General features: G+C 45.4%; 1 protein-coding gene across 1 annotated transcript in view; it reads right to left on the bottom strand.

The window, feature by feature from the left end:
- Nucleotides 1-1361, bottom strand: part of tbc1d2b (TBC1 domain family, member 2B) — a 183728-nt gene extending 182367 nt beyond the window's left edge. The window contains exon 1 of the mRNA XM_045212784.1: nucleotides 871-1361. Coding sequence (XP_045068719.1) covers nucleotides 871-1209 — 339 coding nt within the window. The 5' untranslated portion in view covers nucleotides 1210-1361. The remainder of the gene's footprint in view (nucleotides 1-870) is intronic.
- Between the last annotated feature and the right edge of the window lie 14263 nt (nucleotides 1362-15624).

Here is a 15624-nt window from a genome sequence, read left to right as displayed (position 1 = left end):
TGGACAACGCTGGGCCAATTGCGCGCCCCCCGGTCGCGGCCGGCTACGACAGACCCTGGATTCGAACCAGGATCTCTAGTGGCACAGCTAGCACTGCGATGCAGTGCCTTAGACCACTGCGCCACTCGGGAGACTCATTATATTCCATATGATTCAACAGGCTACATTATATTCCATATGATTCAACAGGCTACATTATATTCCATATGATTCAACAGGCTACATTATATTCCATATGATTCAACAGGCTACATTCTAGTCCACAGGATTCAACAGGCTACATTATATTCCACATGACTGAACAGGCTACATTATATTCCACATGACTGAACAGGCTACATTATATTCAACAGGCTACAGTCTTTCAACAGGCTACATTATATTCAACAGGCTACATTCTATTCCATATGATTCAACAGGCTACATTCTATTCCATATGATTCAACAGGCTACATTTTATTCCAAGTGATTCAACAGGCTACATTTTATTCCACAGGATTCAACAGGCTACATTATATTCTGTAACACGAGATGCAGTTGATACATTGTAACAATACTCATACCACACCACAGATGATACATTGTAACAACACATTCATAAGCACACACCAATGACAGTTTCCCAACATATTGTCACTTAGTTGCCATTATGTACCAATGCATGTGGCCCATACTTCCTAAAACTACAGGCCATAATAAAGGGTGTGTCTATAACTTCTTCTTCTTCTACAGTGACAGCTATTGTTATGCAGCAAAATCATTCTTTTAGTCAATTGTAGGCGTGTATTCACCCATCTTGACATGGACGTGCATTTAACATCAAACTACGCGTAACTATAGAATGACGTAAACAATGTAGATCATATTTACCTTGAGTAGAAACTCCTTCCCCGCGGTGCGGATCTCAAACTGCCCCTCATCACCCTCCACATCATAGCTGAAGCTGGCTTCGCCTATCGCTATGTGCCCCAGCGGCAAGGCGTCTTGGGGAGTCTTGAAGTAATACAAATAACATTTCCTCTCGTCGTACACAAACCAGCGGAGTTTAAACCCCCGCAGCGGCCCTTTTCCAGCGAGTTTAGTCAAATAACCGCAAAGTTTCGCAACCGGGTCCTTCGGTGATTCGGGTTCGCCCGCGTCCACCAACTTGGAGGCCTGAATTGATGGCTCCCGTGTAGAGTTCTCCTCTCCGCCAGCCTCTTCGTGCATCTTTCCCCCAACTTTCTTCGCCTTGGCTCGTCACAGCGAATGCACGGTCACAGATTATCCATTATATTGACCAGATACTTAAGTGGCCGCTCCAACATGAAAAAATAAATGTCTTCAAAAATGGAAGGCAGTCGGAAGGACGCAAAATTAGGTGGAACCCCATTCAGCATTGTGAACCTAGCGACAATAGGGTCACTTGAGCATGAAGTTAAATTTCAAAATAAAAGTCCACCAGATTATTATTTTTTCTGATTTTCAAATCAAATCAAATCAAATCAAATTTTATTGGTCACATGTGCCGAATACAACAAGTGCAGACATTACAGTGAAATGCTTACTTACAGCCCTTAACCAACAGTGCGTTTATTTTAAACAAAAAAAGTAAGAATAAAACAACAACAAAAAAAAAAGTGTTGAGAAAAACAAAGAGCAGAAGTAAAATAAAGTGACAGTAGGGAGGCTATATATACAGGGGGTAACGGTGCAGAGTCAATGTGCGGGGGGCACCAGGCTAGTTGAGGTAGTTGAGGTAATATGTACATGTGGGTAGAGTTAAAGTGACTATGCATAAATACTTAACAGAGTAGCAGCAGCGTAAAAAGGATGGGGTGGGGGGGCAGTGCAAATAGTCCGGGTAGCCATGATTAGCTGTTCAGGAGTCTTATGGCTTGTGGGTAGAAGCTGTTGAGAAGTCTTTTGGACCTAGACTTGGCACTCCGGTACCGCTTGCCGTGCGGTAGCAGAGAGAACAGTCTATGACTAGGGTGGCTGGAGTCTTTGACAATTTTGAGGGCCTTCCTCTGACACCGCCTGGTATAGAGGTCTTGGATGGCAGGGAGCTTTGCCCCAGTGATGTACTGGGCCGTACGCACCTACCCTCTGTAGTGCCTTGCGGTCAGAGGCCAAGCAGTTGCCATACCAGGCGGTGATGCAACCAGTCAGGATGCTCTCGATGGTGCAGCTGTAGAATTTTTTTGAGGATCTGAGGACCCATGCCAAATCTTTTTAGTCTCCTGAGGGGGAATAGGCTTTGTCGTGCCCTCTTCACGACTGTCTTGGTGTGCTTGGACCATGATAGTTCGTTGGTGATGTGGACACCAAGGAACTTGAAGCTCTCAACCTGTTCCACTACAGCCCCGTCGATGAGAATGGGGGCGTGCTCAGTCCTCTTTTTTTTCCTGTAGTCCACAATCATCTCCTTTGTCTTGGTCACGTTGAGGGAGAGGTTGTTGTCCTGGCACCACACGGCCAGATCTCTGACCTCCTCCCTATAGGCTGTCTCATCGTTGTCGGTGATCAGGCCTACCACTGTTGTGTCGTCGGCAAACTTAATGATGGTGTTGGAGTCGTGCCTGGCCATGCAGTCATGGGTGAACAGAGAGTACAGGAGGGGACTGAGCACGCACCCTGAGGGGCCCCCGTGTTGAGGATCAGTGTGGCAGATGTGTTGTTACCTACCCTTACCACCTGGGGGCGGCCCGTCAGGAAGTCCAGGATCCAGTTGCAGAGGGAGGTGTTTAGTCCCAGGATCCTTAGCTTAGTGATGAGCTTAGAGGGCACTATGGTGTTGAATGCTGAGCTGTAGTCAATGAATAGCATTCTCACGTAGGTGTTCCTCTTGTCCAGGTGGGAAAGGGCAGTGTGGAGTGCGATAGAGATTGCATCATCTGTGGATCTGTTGGGGCGGTATGCAAATTGGAGTGGGTCTAGGGTTTCTGGGATTATACTGTTGATGTGAGCCATGACCAGTCTTTCAAAGCACTTCATGGCTACAGACGTCAGTGCCACGGGTCGGTAGTCATTTAGGCAGGTTATCTTAGAGTTCTTGGGCACGGGGACTATGGTGGTCTGCTTGAAACATGTTGGTATTACAGACTCGGTCAGGGACATGTTGAAAATGTCAGTGAAGACACTTGCCAGTTGGTCAGCACATGCTCGGAGTACACGCCCTGGTAATCCGTCTGGCCCAGCGGCCTTGTGAATGTTGACTTGCTTAAAAGTCTTACTCACATCGGCTACGGAGAGCGTGATCACATAGTCGTCCGGAACAGCTGGTGCTCTCATGCATGCTTCAGTGTTGCTTGCCTCGAAGCGAGCATAGAAGTGGTTTAGCTCGTCTGGTAGGCTTGTGTCACTGGGCAGCTCGCGGCTGTGCTTCCCTTTGTAGTCTGTAATAGTTTTCAAGCCCTGCCACATCCGACGAGCGTCAGAGCCAGTGTAGTATGATTCAATCTTAGACCTGTATTGACTCTTTGCCTGTTTGATGGTTCGTCGGAGGTCATAGCGGGATTTCTTATAAGCTTCCGGGTTAGAGTCCCGTTCCTTGAAAGCGGCAGCTCTACCCTTTAGCTCAGTGCGGATGTTGCCTGTAATCCATGGCTTCTGGTTGGGGTATGTACGTACGGTCACTGTGGGGACGACATCATCGATGCACTTATTGATGAAGCCAGTGACTGATGTGGTGTACTCCTCAATGCTGTCTGAAGAATCCCGGAACATGTTCCAGTCTGTGCTAGCAAAACAGTCCTGTAGCTTGGCATCTGCGTCATCTGACCACTTTTTTATTAACCGAATCACTGGTGCTTCCTGCTTCAGTTTTTGCTTATAAGCAGGAATCAGGAGGATAGAGTTATGGTCAGATTTGCCAAATGGAGGGCGAGGGAGAGCTTTGTATGCGTCTCTGTGTGTGGAGTAAAGGTGGTCTAGAGTTTTTTTCCCTCTGGTTGCACATTTGACATGCTGGTAGAAATTAGGTAGAACGGATTTAAGTTTCCCTGCATTAAAGTCCCCGGCCACTAGGAGCGCTGCATCTGGATGAGCGTTTTCCTGTTGATTAATGGCCTTGTACAACTCATTCAGTGCAATCTTAATGCCAGCATTGGTTGTGTGGTTTGCTTTTAATCACAAAGGTTATAGTTTAATTGACTTAAACATACATTTATTGAAAACAAATATATATATATATATATATTATTGAAATCAATTAACAAAGATCGATTTACTGTCTATTTTTTATTTGTTACTACTATAATGATAAAACAATAACAGCACTGTTACTGGAAGTATATATGGTTTTAAACTACTGTCAACTCTTAACAGAACAGGATTTAAACATGTTTTGAAGAGAACATTTTCACATTGGCCCCGTCCAAGGGTAACTTTTTACAGGGCCACAGTGTCTCCCGACCCCCCTGTGTCTCAGTCCCCTAGGTGCCAGGGGCTAGGATCAGTCACTCTGTCCTGTCTGGGCATGCTCTCTCTAATTCCCCTCTTGGAGGACCTGAGCCATAGGGCCATGCCTCAGTACTACCTGGCCTGACGACTCCTGGCTGGCCCCGTCCCCAGTCCAGTTGTGTTGTTTGTGCGCTCTCTCTCTCTCTCTCTCTCTCTCTCTCTCTCTCTCTCTCTCTCTCTCTCTCTCTCTCTCCTCTCTCTCTGTCTCTCTCTCTCTCTCTGTCTCTCTCTCTCTCTCTCTCTCTCTCTCTCTCTCTCTCTCTCTCTCTCTCTCTCTCTCTCTCTCTCTCTCTCTCTCTCTCTCTCTGTCTCTCTCTCTCTCTCTCTCTCTCTCTCTCTCTCTCTCTCTCTCTCTCTCTCTCTCTCTCTCTCTCTCTCTCTCTGTCTCTCTCTCTCTCTCTCTCTCTCTCTCTCTCTCTCTCTCTCTCTCTCTCTCTCTCTCTCTCTCTCTCTCTCTCTCTCTCTCTCTCTCTCTCTCTCTCTCTCTCTCTCTCTCTCTCTCTCTCTCTCTCTCTCTCTCTCTCTCTCTCTCTCTCTCTCTCTCTCTCTCTCTCTCTCTCTCTCTCTCTCTCTCTCTCTCTCTCTCTCTCTCTCTCTGTCTCTCTCTCTCTCTCTCTCTCTCTCTGTCTCTCTCTCTCTCTCTCTCTCTCTCTCTCTCTCTCTCTCTCTCTCTCTCTCTCTCTCTCTCTCTCTCTCTCTCTCTCTCTCTCTCTCTCTCTCTCTCTCTCTCTCTCTCTCTCTCTCCTCCTCTCTCACTAGGTTCCCTGACATTCACATTCACTACTCACCATCATACTGGACCATGCTGTTTCAACAGACACATCTCGGCATTGCAAACTGACCAGCTGAACCTCATGGAACCATGCTCATGCTTTGGTTTGTCTTCTCTGTGTTCTTCTACCCTCCAGTCTGGCTTGCCGCACTCACTATCCACCACAAGACCCACAGTCAACACCTCACTATCCACCACAAGACCCACAGTCAACACATCACTATCCACCACAAGACCTACAGTCAACACCTCACTATCCACCACAAGACCCACAGTCAACACCTCACTATCCACCACAAGACCCACAGTCAACACATCACTATCCACCACAAGACCCACAGTCAACACCTCACTATCCACCACAAGACCCACAGTCAACACCTCACTATCCACCACAAGACCCACAGTCAACACCTCACTATCCACCACAAGACCCACAGTCAACACCTCACTATCCACCACAAGACCCACAGTCAACACATCACTATCCACCACAAGACCTACAGTCAACGCATCACTATCCACCACAAGACCCACAGTCAACACATCACTATCCACCACAAGACCCACAGTCAACACCTCACTATCCACCACAAGACCCACAGTCAACACATCACTATCCACCACAAGACCCACAGTCAACACCTCACTATCCACCACAAGACCCACAGTCAACACATCACTATCCACCACAAGACCCACAGTCAACACCTCACTATCCACCACAAGACCCACAGTCAACACCTCACTATCCACCACAAGACCCACAGTCAACACATCACTATCCACCACAAGACCCACAGTCAACACCTCACTATCCACCACAAGACCCACAGTCAACACCTCACTATCCACCACAAGACCCACAGTCAACACATCACTATCCACCACAAGACCCACAGTCAACACATCACTATCCACCACAAGACCCACAGTCAACACCTCACTATCCACCACAAGACCCACAGTCAACACCTCACTATCCACCATATCCACCACAAGACCTACAGTCAACACCTCACTATCCACCACAAGACCCACAGTCAACACCTCACTATCCACCACAAGACCCACAGTCAACACCTCACTATCCACCACAAGACCCACAGTCAACACCTCACTATCCACCACAAGACCCACAGTCAACACCTCACTATCCACCACAAGACCCACAGTCAACACCTCACTATCCACCACAAGACCCACAGTCAACACCTCACTATCCACCACAAGACCCACAGTCAACACCTCACTATCCACCACAAGACCCACAGTCAACACCTCACTATCCACCACAAGACCTACAGTCAACACCTCACTATCCACCACAAGACCCACAGTCAACACCTCACTATCCACCACAAGACCCACAGTCAACACCTCACTATCCACCACAAGACCCACAGTCAACACCTCACTATCCACCACAAGACCCACAGTCAACACCTCACTATCCACCACAAGACCTACAGTCAACACCTCACTATCCACCACAAGACCCACAGTCAACACCTCACTATCCACCACAAGACCTACAGTCAACACAAGACCCACAGTCAACACAAGACCTACAGTCAACACATTGATAATGGCGCCGGAGGAGAAGGCTGCTGTTTTACGGGCTCCTAACCAATTGTGATATTGTGTGTGTTTTTTCGAAAAAATTATGTTTCTGCCCACGTCTCTTATGACCGAAAAGACAGCAATTACTCACCTTGTACTGGACGAAGATTTTTTCTTTAACGAGTCGGACGTGAAGGATTTACTTCAGACACCCGACAAGGCCCAAATCACCGTCATTCACAGGAGAAAGAAACTGAGATATTGGGGACGTATGTCGGGGTGCCTTGTAAGGATCCAACGGGGAGTTGGTAAACTGCCTCTACCATCAGTCCTATTAGCCAACGTACAATCATTGGATAACAAAATAGACAAACTAAGATCACGAATATCAAGTTAGTTATCACGTATATCCTACCAACGGGACATTAAAAACTGTAATATCTTATGTTTCACTGAGTCGTGGCTGAACGATGACATGGATAACATACAGCTGGCGGGGTTTTGTCGTGGCTGAACGATGACATGGACAACATACAGCTGGCGGGGTTTTGTCGTGGCTGAACGATGACATGGACAACATACAGCTGGCGGGGTTTTGTCGTGGCTGAACGATGACATGGACAACATACAGCTGGCGGGGTTTTGTCGTGGCTGAACGATGACATGGACAACATACAGCTGGCGGGGTTTTCGGTGCAGCGCCAAGATAGAACAGATGCTTCCGGTAAGACAAGGGGTGGCGGTCTGTGTATATTTATAAACAACAGCTGGTGCACAAAATCAAATACTAAGGAAGTCTCAAGGTTTTGCTCGCCTGAGGTAGAGTATCTCATGATAAGCTGTAGACCACACTATCTACCAAGAGAGTTTTCATCTATATTCTTTGTAGCTGTCTATTTACCACAACAAACCGATGCTGGCACTAAGATTGCACTCAATGAACAGTATAAGGCCATAAGTAAACAGGAAAACGCTCATCCAGAGGCAGCGCTCCTAGTGGCCGGGGACTTTAATGCAGGGAAACTTAAATCCGTTCTACCTAATTTCTACCAGCATGTTAAATGTGCAACCAGAGGGAAAAAAAACTCTAGACCACCTTTACTCCACACACAGAGACACATACAAAGCTCTCCCTCACCCTCCATTTGGCAAATCTGACCATAACTCTATCCTCCTGATTCCTGCTTACAAGCAAAAACTAAAGCAGGAAGCACCAGTGACTCGGCCAATAAAGAAGTGGTCAGATGATGCAGATACTAAGCTACAGGACTGTTTTGCTAGCACAGACTGGAATATGTTCCGGGATTCTTCAGATAGCATTGAGGAGTACACCACATCAGTCACTGGCTTCATCAATAAGTGCATCGATGATGTCGTCCCCACAGTGACCGTACGTACATACCCCAACCAGAAGCCATGGATTACAGGCAACATCCTCACTGAGCTAAAGGGTAGAGCTGCCGCTTTCAAGGAGCGGGACTCTAAACCGGACGCTTATAAAAATTTGCCCTCCGACGAACCATCAAACAAGCAAAGAGTCAATACAGGACTAAGATTGAATTGTACTACACCGGCTCCGACGCTCGTCGGATGTTGCAGGGCTTGAAAACTATTACAGACTACAAAGGGAAGCACAGCCGCGAGCTGCCCCGGACGACTGTGTGATCACTGACATTTTCAACATGTCCCTGACTGAGTCTGTAATACCAACATGTTTCAAGCAGACCACCATAGTCACTGTGCCCAAGAACACCAAGAGAACCTGCCTAAATGACTACAGACCCGTAGCACTCACAGCTGTAGCCATGAAGTGCTATGAAAGGCTGGTCATGGCTCACATCAACACCATTATCCCAGAAACCCTAGACCCACTCCAATTTGCGTACCGCCCCAATAGAGATCCACAATCTCTATTGCACTCCACACTGCCCTTTCCCACCTGGACAAAAGGAACACCTACGTGAGAATGCTATTCATTGACTACAGCTCAGCGTTCAACACCATAGTGCCCTCTAAGCTCATCACTAAGCTAAGGATCCTGGGACTAAACACCTCCCTCTGCAACTGGATCCTGGACTTCCTGACGGGCCGCCCCCAGGTGGTAAGGGTAGATAATAACACATCTGCCACACTGATCCTCAACACGGGGGCCCCTCAGGGGTGCGTGCTCAGTCCCCTCCTGTACTCTCTGTTCACCCATGACTGCTTGGCCAGGCACGACTCCAACACCATCATTAAGTTTGCCGATGACACAACAGTGGTAGGCCTGATCATCGACAACGATGAGACAGCCTATAGGGAGGAGGTCAGAGACCTGGCCGTGTGTTGCCAGGACAGCAACCTCTCCCTCAACGTGATCAAGACAAAGGAGATGATTGTGGACTCATGGAAAAGGAGGACCGAGCACGCCCCCATTCTCATCGACAGGCTGTAGTGGAGCAGGTTGAGAGCTTCAAGTTCCTTGGTGTCCACATCACCAACAAACTAACATGGTCTAAGCACACCAAGACAGTCGTGAAGAGGGCACGACAAAGCCTATTCCCCCTCAGGAGACTGAAAAGATTCGGCATGGGTCCTCAGATCCTTAAAAGGTTCTACAACTGCACCATCGAGAGTATCTTGACTGGTTGCATCACCGCCTGGTATGGCAACTGCTCGGCCTCCGACCGCAAGGCACTACAGAGGGTATTGTGTACGGCCCAGTACATCACTGGGGCCAAGCTTCCTGCCATCCAGGACCTCTATACCAGGCGGTGTCAGAGGAAGGCCCTAACAATTGTCAAAGACTCCAGTCACCTTAGTCATAGACTGTTCTCTCTGCTACCGCACGGCAAGCGGTACCGGAGCGCCAAGTCTAGGTCCAAGAGGCTTCTAAACAGCTTCTACCCCCAAGTCATAAGACTCCTGAACAGCTAATCAAATGGCTACCCGGACTATTTGCATTAATGGAGCATTTTAACGTCATGCATATTCTTCCTTAGATCATACACTACTGGACTGAAGACTGAAATACTGGATGTCTTTCTTTTCCATCCTGCACTGTGAGTACAGAGCTCATCATTGAGTTTACATGTCAGGATTTCTTCAGTGTTTTTCAGTACAAGAGCCCTTTTCTATTTCTGGATTTGAACATTGAAAATAATAGTTCCACGACAGACACCATCATATTGTTCCAATACAGTTAGTATTGCTGTGTCTCTGTGTAGTTTAATATAATGTGCCATTTAGCAGACGCTTTTATCCAAAGCGACTTACAGTCATGCGTGCATACACGTATGGGTGGTCCCGTGGATCGAACCCACTACCCTGGCGTTACAAGCGCCATGCTCTACCAATTGAGCTACGAAGGACCATATATAGTATGTAGTTGGTATATCGGTTCATTAATACTGAAGTCAGTTCTGGTCCCAGAGAGGATCTCAATGGTGTCACACATAGCCATGATAACCAAGTTACCCTGAATACATTAATTCTGTATGAATGAATTCTTGAATAAATGAATAGAATAAATGAATTATTCTCTGAATAAAAATGTTTTTGTCATTATTTTATTTTAACTTTACATTGTAACCTGTATTATAGTAGATCACTGGTTAATACAGACTACACCCTTCCCTTAGTTCTACCCTCGTTATAGTAGATCACTGGTTAATACAGACTACACCCTTCCCTTAGTTCTACCCTCGTTATAGTAGATCACTGGTTAATACAGACTACACCCCTTCCCTTAGTTCTACCCTCGTTATAGTAGATCACTGGTTAATACAGACTACACCCTTCCCTTAGTTCTACCCTCGTTATAGTAGATCACTGGTTAATACAGACTACACCCTTCCCTTAGTTCTACCCTCGTTATAGTAGATCACTGGTTAATACAGACTACACCCTTCCCTTAGTTCTACCCTCGTTATAGTAGATCACTGGTTAATACAGACTACACCCCTTCCCTTAGTTCTACCCTCGTTATAGTAGATCACTGGTTAATACAGACTACACCCTTCCCTTAGTTCTACCCTCGTTATAGTAGATCACTGGTTAATACAGACTACACCCTTCCCTTAGTTCTACCCTCGTTATAGTAGATCACTGGTTAATACAGACTACACCCTTCCCTTAGTTCTACCCTCGTTATAGTAGATCACTGGTTAATACAGACTACACCCTTCCCTTAGTTCTACCCTCGTTATAGTAGATCACTGGTTAATACAGACTACACCCTTCCCTTAGTTCTACCCTCGTTTCAAGTAGATCACTGGTTAATACAGACTACACCCTTCCCTTAGTTCTACCCTCGTTATAGTAGATCACTGGTTAATACAGACTACACCCTTCCCTTAGTTCTACCCTCGTTATAGTAGATCACTGGTTAATACAGACTACACCCTTCCCTTAGTTCTACCCTCATTTCAGTCCACAACTTTTGAATCAAGTAATAATTAAACAGAAACATTTCCAGCTGATGGAAACTTTCCACACAAATATTCATTTAAAAAGCTAAAAGACCTTCACAGTCTGTTGTCTTAACAATGTAAGAACAATTATAATGTTATACGTGTCTATAACAGTGATAATAACTGTCTATAGGAGTGTAACAGAACTGTTTCTAACAATGTACAGCACATCTACCAATGCACAGATGTGGTCCTCTGTAGCTCAATTGGTAGAGCATGGCGCTTGTAACGCCAGGGTAGTGGGTTCGATCCCCGGGACCACCCATACGTAAAAAAATTTGCGCGCATGACTGTAAGTTGCTTTGGATAAAAGCGTCTGCTAAATGGCATATTATTATTATTTAAAGAGCATAAACTATTTTGTTTCTGAATCCTCAGAGCCCTGACTGGAAGCAGCATGGGGGACATTGCCATCTAGTGGAATGGAAATTCAAATATTATTCCAGATATTATTTAATGAGGAATTTTTTACTTTCAATAATAAATTCCTTTTCAACTCATTAATATGTAACATTGTTGTTTAATACACATTTCGATGTCCCCTTATTAACATAACTTTAATTACGTTTTTGAACATGTTCTGATTACTTTTTATTTTTTTTCATTTGCCCACCTAGTACCCATTTACAAATAATCACTAGAAATCAACAATAAGCCTCAATCTCTCCTAAAATGGGAGAGGGTAGAATCAGGAGAAACAGGTCGCATCTTGAAACAGGCTGAATATAATACGATTTGTGATGTTGTAGTCAACTAAAGGGAGGACTTTTATTTTGAATCTTTTTTTGCGATTTGGACGGTCACGTTAATGTCGCTTAATAGCGGTAAATGATTGAATGGAGCTGAACCATTCTAGCCAATGAGAGGGCAGATATGCGCACGCAAAACAGGCACAACTCCAATATAGTGTTTTTTCTCACAGTTTCCGGGATGTCACGTGTCCTACTTATATCAACTACACACGTAACAACCTACGCATTACGAAACGTTTTTTCGATCAAATAATCCACACGTAGCAAATAAACCATTACATATTTTGTTAACCAAATTCGAGACTCTGTCATTGACCTCCATACAAAAAAACTCCAAGCTTGGTGAGCAAAAAACCCCCCAAAACCGCCACCTACTGGAGAAGACAGATTTTGGGCCCAGTTATCACTCTGGCTTAGCCTCATCCTCTCTGGCACGGTTCTGTTTCCATCCACATGACTGCTTGGACTCTGGGAGATTCAGGTGATGATGGTAGTTGTAGTTTTAGAGGGAATGGGTTAGAACCGTAAAGCAGCCGACCCCAGGTGGAAGCATCAACAGGCAGGCCGTTCTCTCTGAAGAGATGGTGGTAGCTTAATGTGATCCTGCCTTTATTATTGTCCTCCATGATGATGAAATCGGGGAGGGGACTCAAATCAAATCAAATCAAATTGTATTGGTCACATGTGCCGAATACAACAGGTGTAGACATTACCGTGAAATGCTTACTTACAGCCCTTAACCAACAATGCATTTATGTTTTAATAAAAAAGTAAAATAAAACAATAACAACAAAAAAGTGTTGAGAAAAAAAGAGCAGAAGTAAAATAAAATAACAGTAGGGAGGCTATATACAGGGGGAAACCGGTGCAGAGTCAATGTGCGGGGGCACCGGCTAGTTGAGGTAGTTGAAGTAATATGTACATGTGGGTAGAGTTAAAGTGACTATGCATAAATAATTAACAGAGTAGCAGCAGCGTAAAAAGATGGGGTGGGGGTGGGGGGGGGGGCAGTGCAAATAGTCCGGGTAGCCATGATTAGCTGTTCAGGAGTCTTATGGCTTGAGGGTAGAAGCTGTTGAGAAGTATTTTGGACCTAGACTTGGCACTCCGGTACCGCTTGCAGATCTGTCTCCGTCCGTTAGGGACAGTTCGACATTTACTGTTCGAAAATCCCCCCAACATAAAACATATTTTCACATGACCCCTTGTATTGTAATTAAAAAATAATAATAACTCAAAAATAATGATTACCGTCACAGATAACAATAACTATAGCAACCCTGTGTTTATAAACACGAGTATCGACTTGACCACTTATAATAATAATAATAATAATATGCCATTTAGCAGACGCTTTTATCCAAAGCGACTTACAGTCATGCGTGCATAAATTTTTACGTATGGGTGGTCCCGGGTTTGCCGACCAGCACGGACGAGCTCACTCTCCCTGCCAGTGACCAGCTAGGGGGAAATCAGATTTTCCACATTTTAATTATATAAAATATATGCAATGATTTTCCACCAACCAATTATCAATGCATAACTGCTTAATGACTACCGACTTCCATGTGCTTCATCATGGTTTGCGTTTTCAACACCACAATCAGAGTATGTCAATCTTGACAAACAGGAAATACATCCCTCCTAATGTCATCAAACAGGAAATACATCCCTCCTAATGTCATCAAACAGGAAATACATCCCTCCTAATGTCATCAAACAGGAAATACATCCCTCCTAATGTCATCAAACAGGAAATACATCCCTCCTAATGTCATCAAACAGGAAATACATCCCTCCTAATGTCATCAAACAGGAAATACATCCCTCCTAATGTCATCAAACAGGAAATACATCCCTCCTGATGTCATCAAACAGGAAATACATCCCTCCTTACTAAGGTTTGGCTTGACAAGCTCTTAATGTCATTAAAGTTGTTGGTGTTTTGTAACAGACGTCTCTTTCCATTCATTGAACGGCCGGTGCACAGCTTGGATGCAGGAGTTATATTGGAGCGGAGTGGATGAACATGAGCAGGAAGCCTACATCAGACCTTTGAAGTGGCCTAATCAGAATAAAACATTGGGACTGGTTGTGTTTATGCCACACACACAAAATATAATACATTTAAAAAGTTAAATGACAAATATTTAAGCTATATTGAAGCGTTATGGTTCTAGGTCAAGGAATAGCCACTCGGATCGGAAAGGAGGCAGAACGCACGTTAAGCTTTCCTGAATAACTGGGCCTGCTGGGAGCATTAAGCTTCCTGAATAACTGGGCCTGCTGGGAGCATTAAGCTTCCTGAATAACTGGGCCTGCTGGGAGCATTAAGCTTCCTGAATAACTGGGCCTGCTGGGAGCATTAAGCTTCCTGAATAACTGGGCCTGCTGGGAGCATTAAGCTTTCCTGAATAACTGGGACTGCTGGGAGCATTAAGCTTCCTGAATAACTGGGCCTGCTGGGAGCATTAAGCTTCCTGAATAACTGGGCCTGCTGGGAGCATTAAGCTTTCCTGAATAACTGGGCCTGCTGGGATCATTAAGCTTCCTGAATAACTGGGCCTGCTGGGAGCATTAAGCTTCCTGAATAACTGGGCCTGCTGGGAGCATTAAGCTTCCTGAATAACTGGGCCTGCTGGGAGCATTAAGCTTCCTGAATAACTGGCCTGCTGGGAGCATTAAGCTTTCCTGAATAACTGGGCCTGCTGGGAGCATTAAGCTTCCTGAATAACTGGGACTGCTGGGAGCATTAAGCTTCCTGAATAACTGGGCCTGCTGGGAGCATTAAGCTTCCTGAATAACTGGGCCTGCTGGGAGCATTAAGCTTCCTGAATAACTGGGCCTGCTGGGAGCATTAAGCTTTCCTGAATAACTGGGCCTGCTGGGAGCATTAAGCTTTCCTGAATAACTGGGCCTGCTGGGAGCATTAAGCTTCCTGAATAACTGGGCCTGCTGGGAGCATTAAGCTTCCTGAATAACTGGGCCTGCTGGGAGCATTAAGCTTTCCTGAATAACTGGGCCTGCTGGGAGCATTAAGCTTCCTGAATAACTGGGCCTGCTGGGAGCATTAAGCTTCCTGAATAACTGGGCCTGTGTGGCTACACTACACAGGATGACTTGGGAGAATGATGATGGACAACAGACAGAGACAGTATCAGAAGGAAAAACAGACTGTCCTGTCTAGACCTTATAATCAGACTGTCCTGTCTAGACCTTATAATCAGACTGTCCTGTCTAGACCTTATAATCAGACTGTCCTGTCTAGACCTTATAATCAGACTGTCCTGTCTAGACCTTATAATCAGACTGTCCTGTCTAGACCTTATAATCAGACTGTCCTGTCTAGACCTTATAATCAGACTGTCCTGTCTAGACCTTATAATCAGACTGTCCTGTCTAGACCTTATAATCAGACTGTCCTGTCTAGACCTTATAATCAGACTGTCCTGTCTAGACCTTATAATCAGACTGTCCTGTCTAGACCTTATAATCAGACTGTCCTGTCTAGACCTTATAATCAGACTGTCCTGTCTAGACCTTATAATCTGTCCAGAGTAGACCCACAGCTGATCCAAATGGAATGAAACATTTAAATCACAGGGCTTTTGCTCCATTATTCAAATGACATTTCACTGCAGTT

Source organism: Coregonus clupeaformis, unplaced genomic scaffold, assembly GCF_020615455.1.
Source record: "Coregonus clupeaformis isolate EN_2021a unplaced genomic scaffold, ASM2061545v1 scaf0051, whole genome shotgun sequence".
Lineage (NCBI taxonomy): Eukaryota > Metazoa > Chordata > Actinopteri > Salmoniformes > Salmonidae > Coregonus > Coregonus clupeaformis.
Note: the sequence above shows the minus strand (reverse complement) of the source record. Positions and strands in the feature narration are given on the sequence as shown.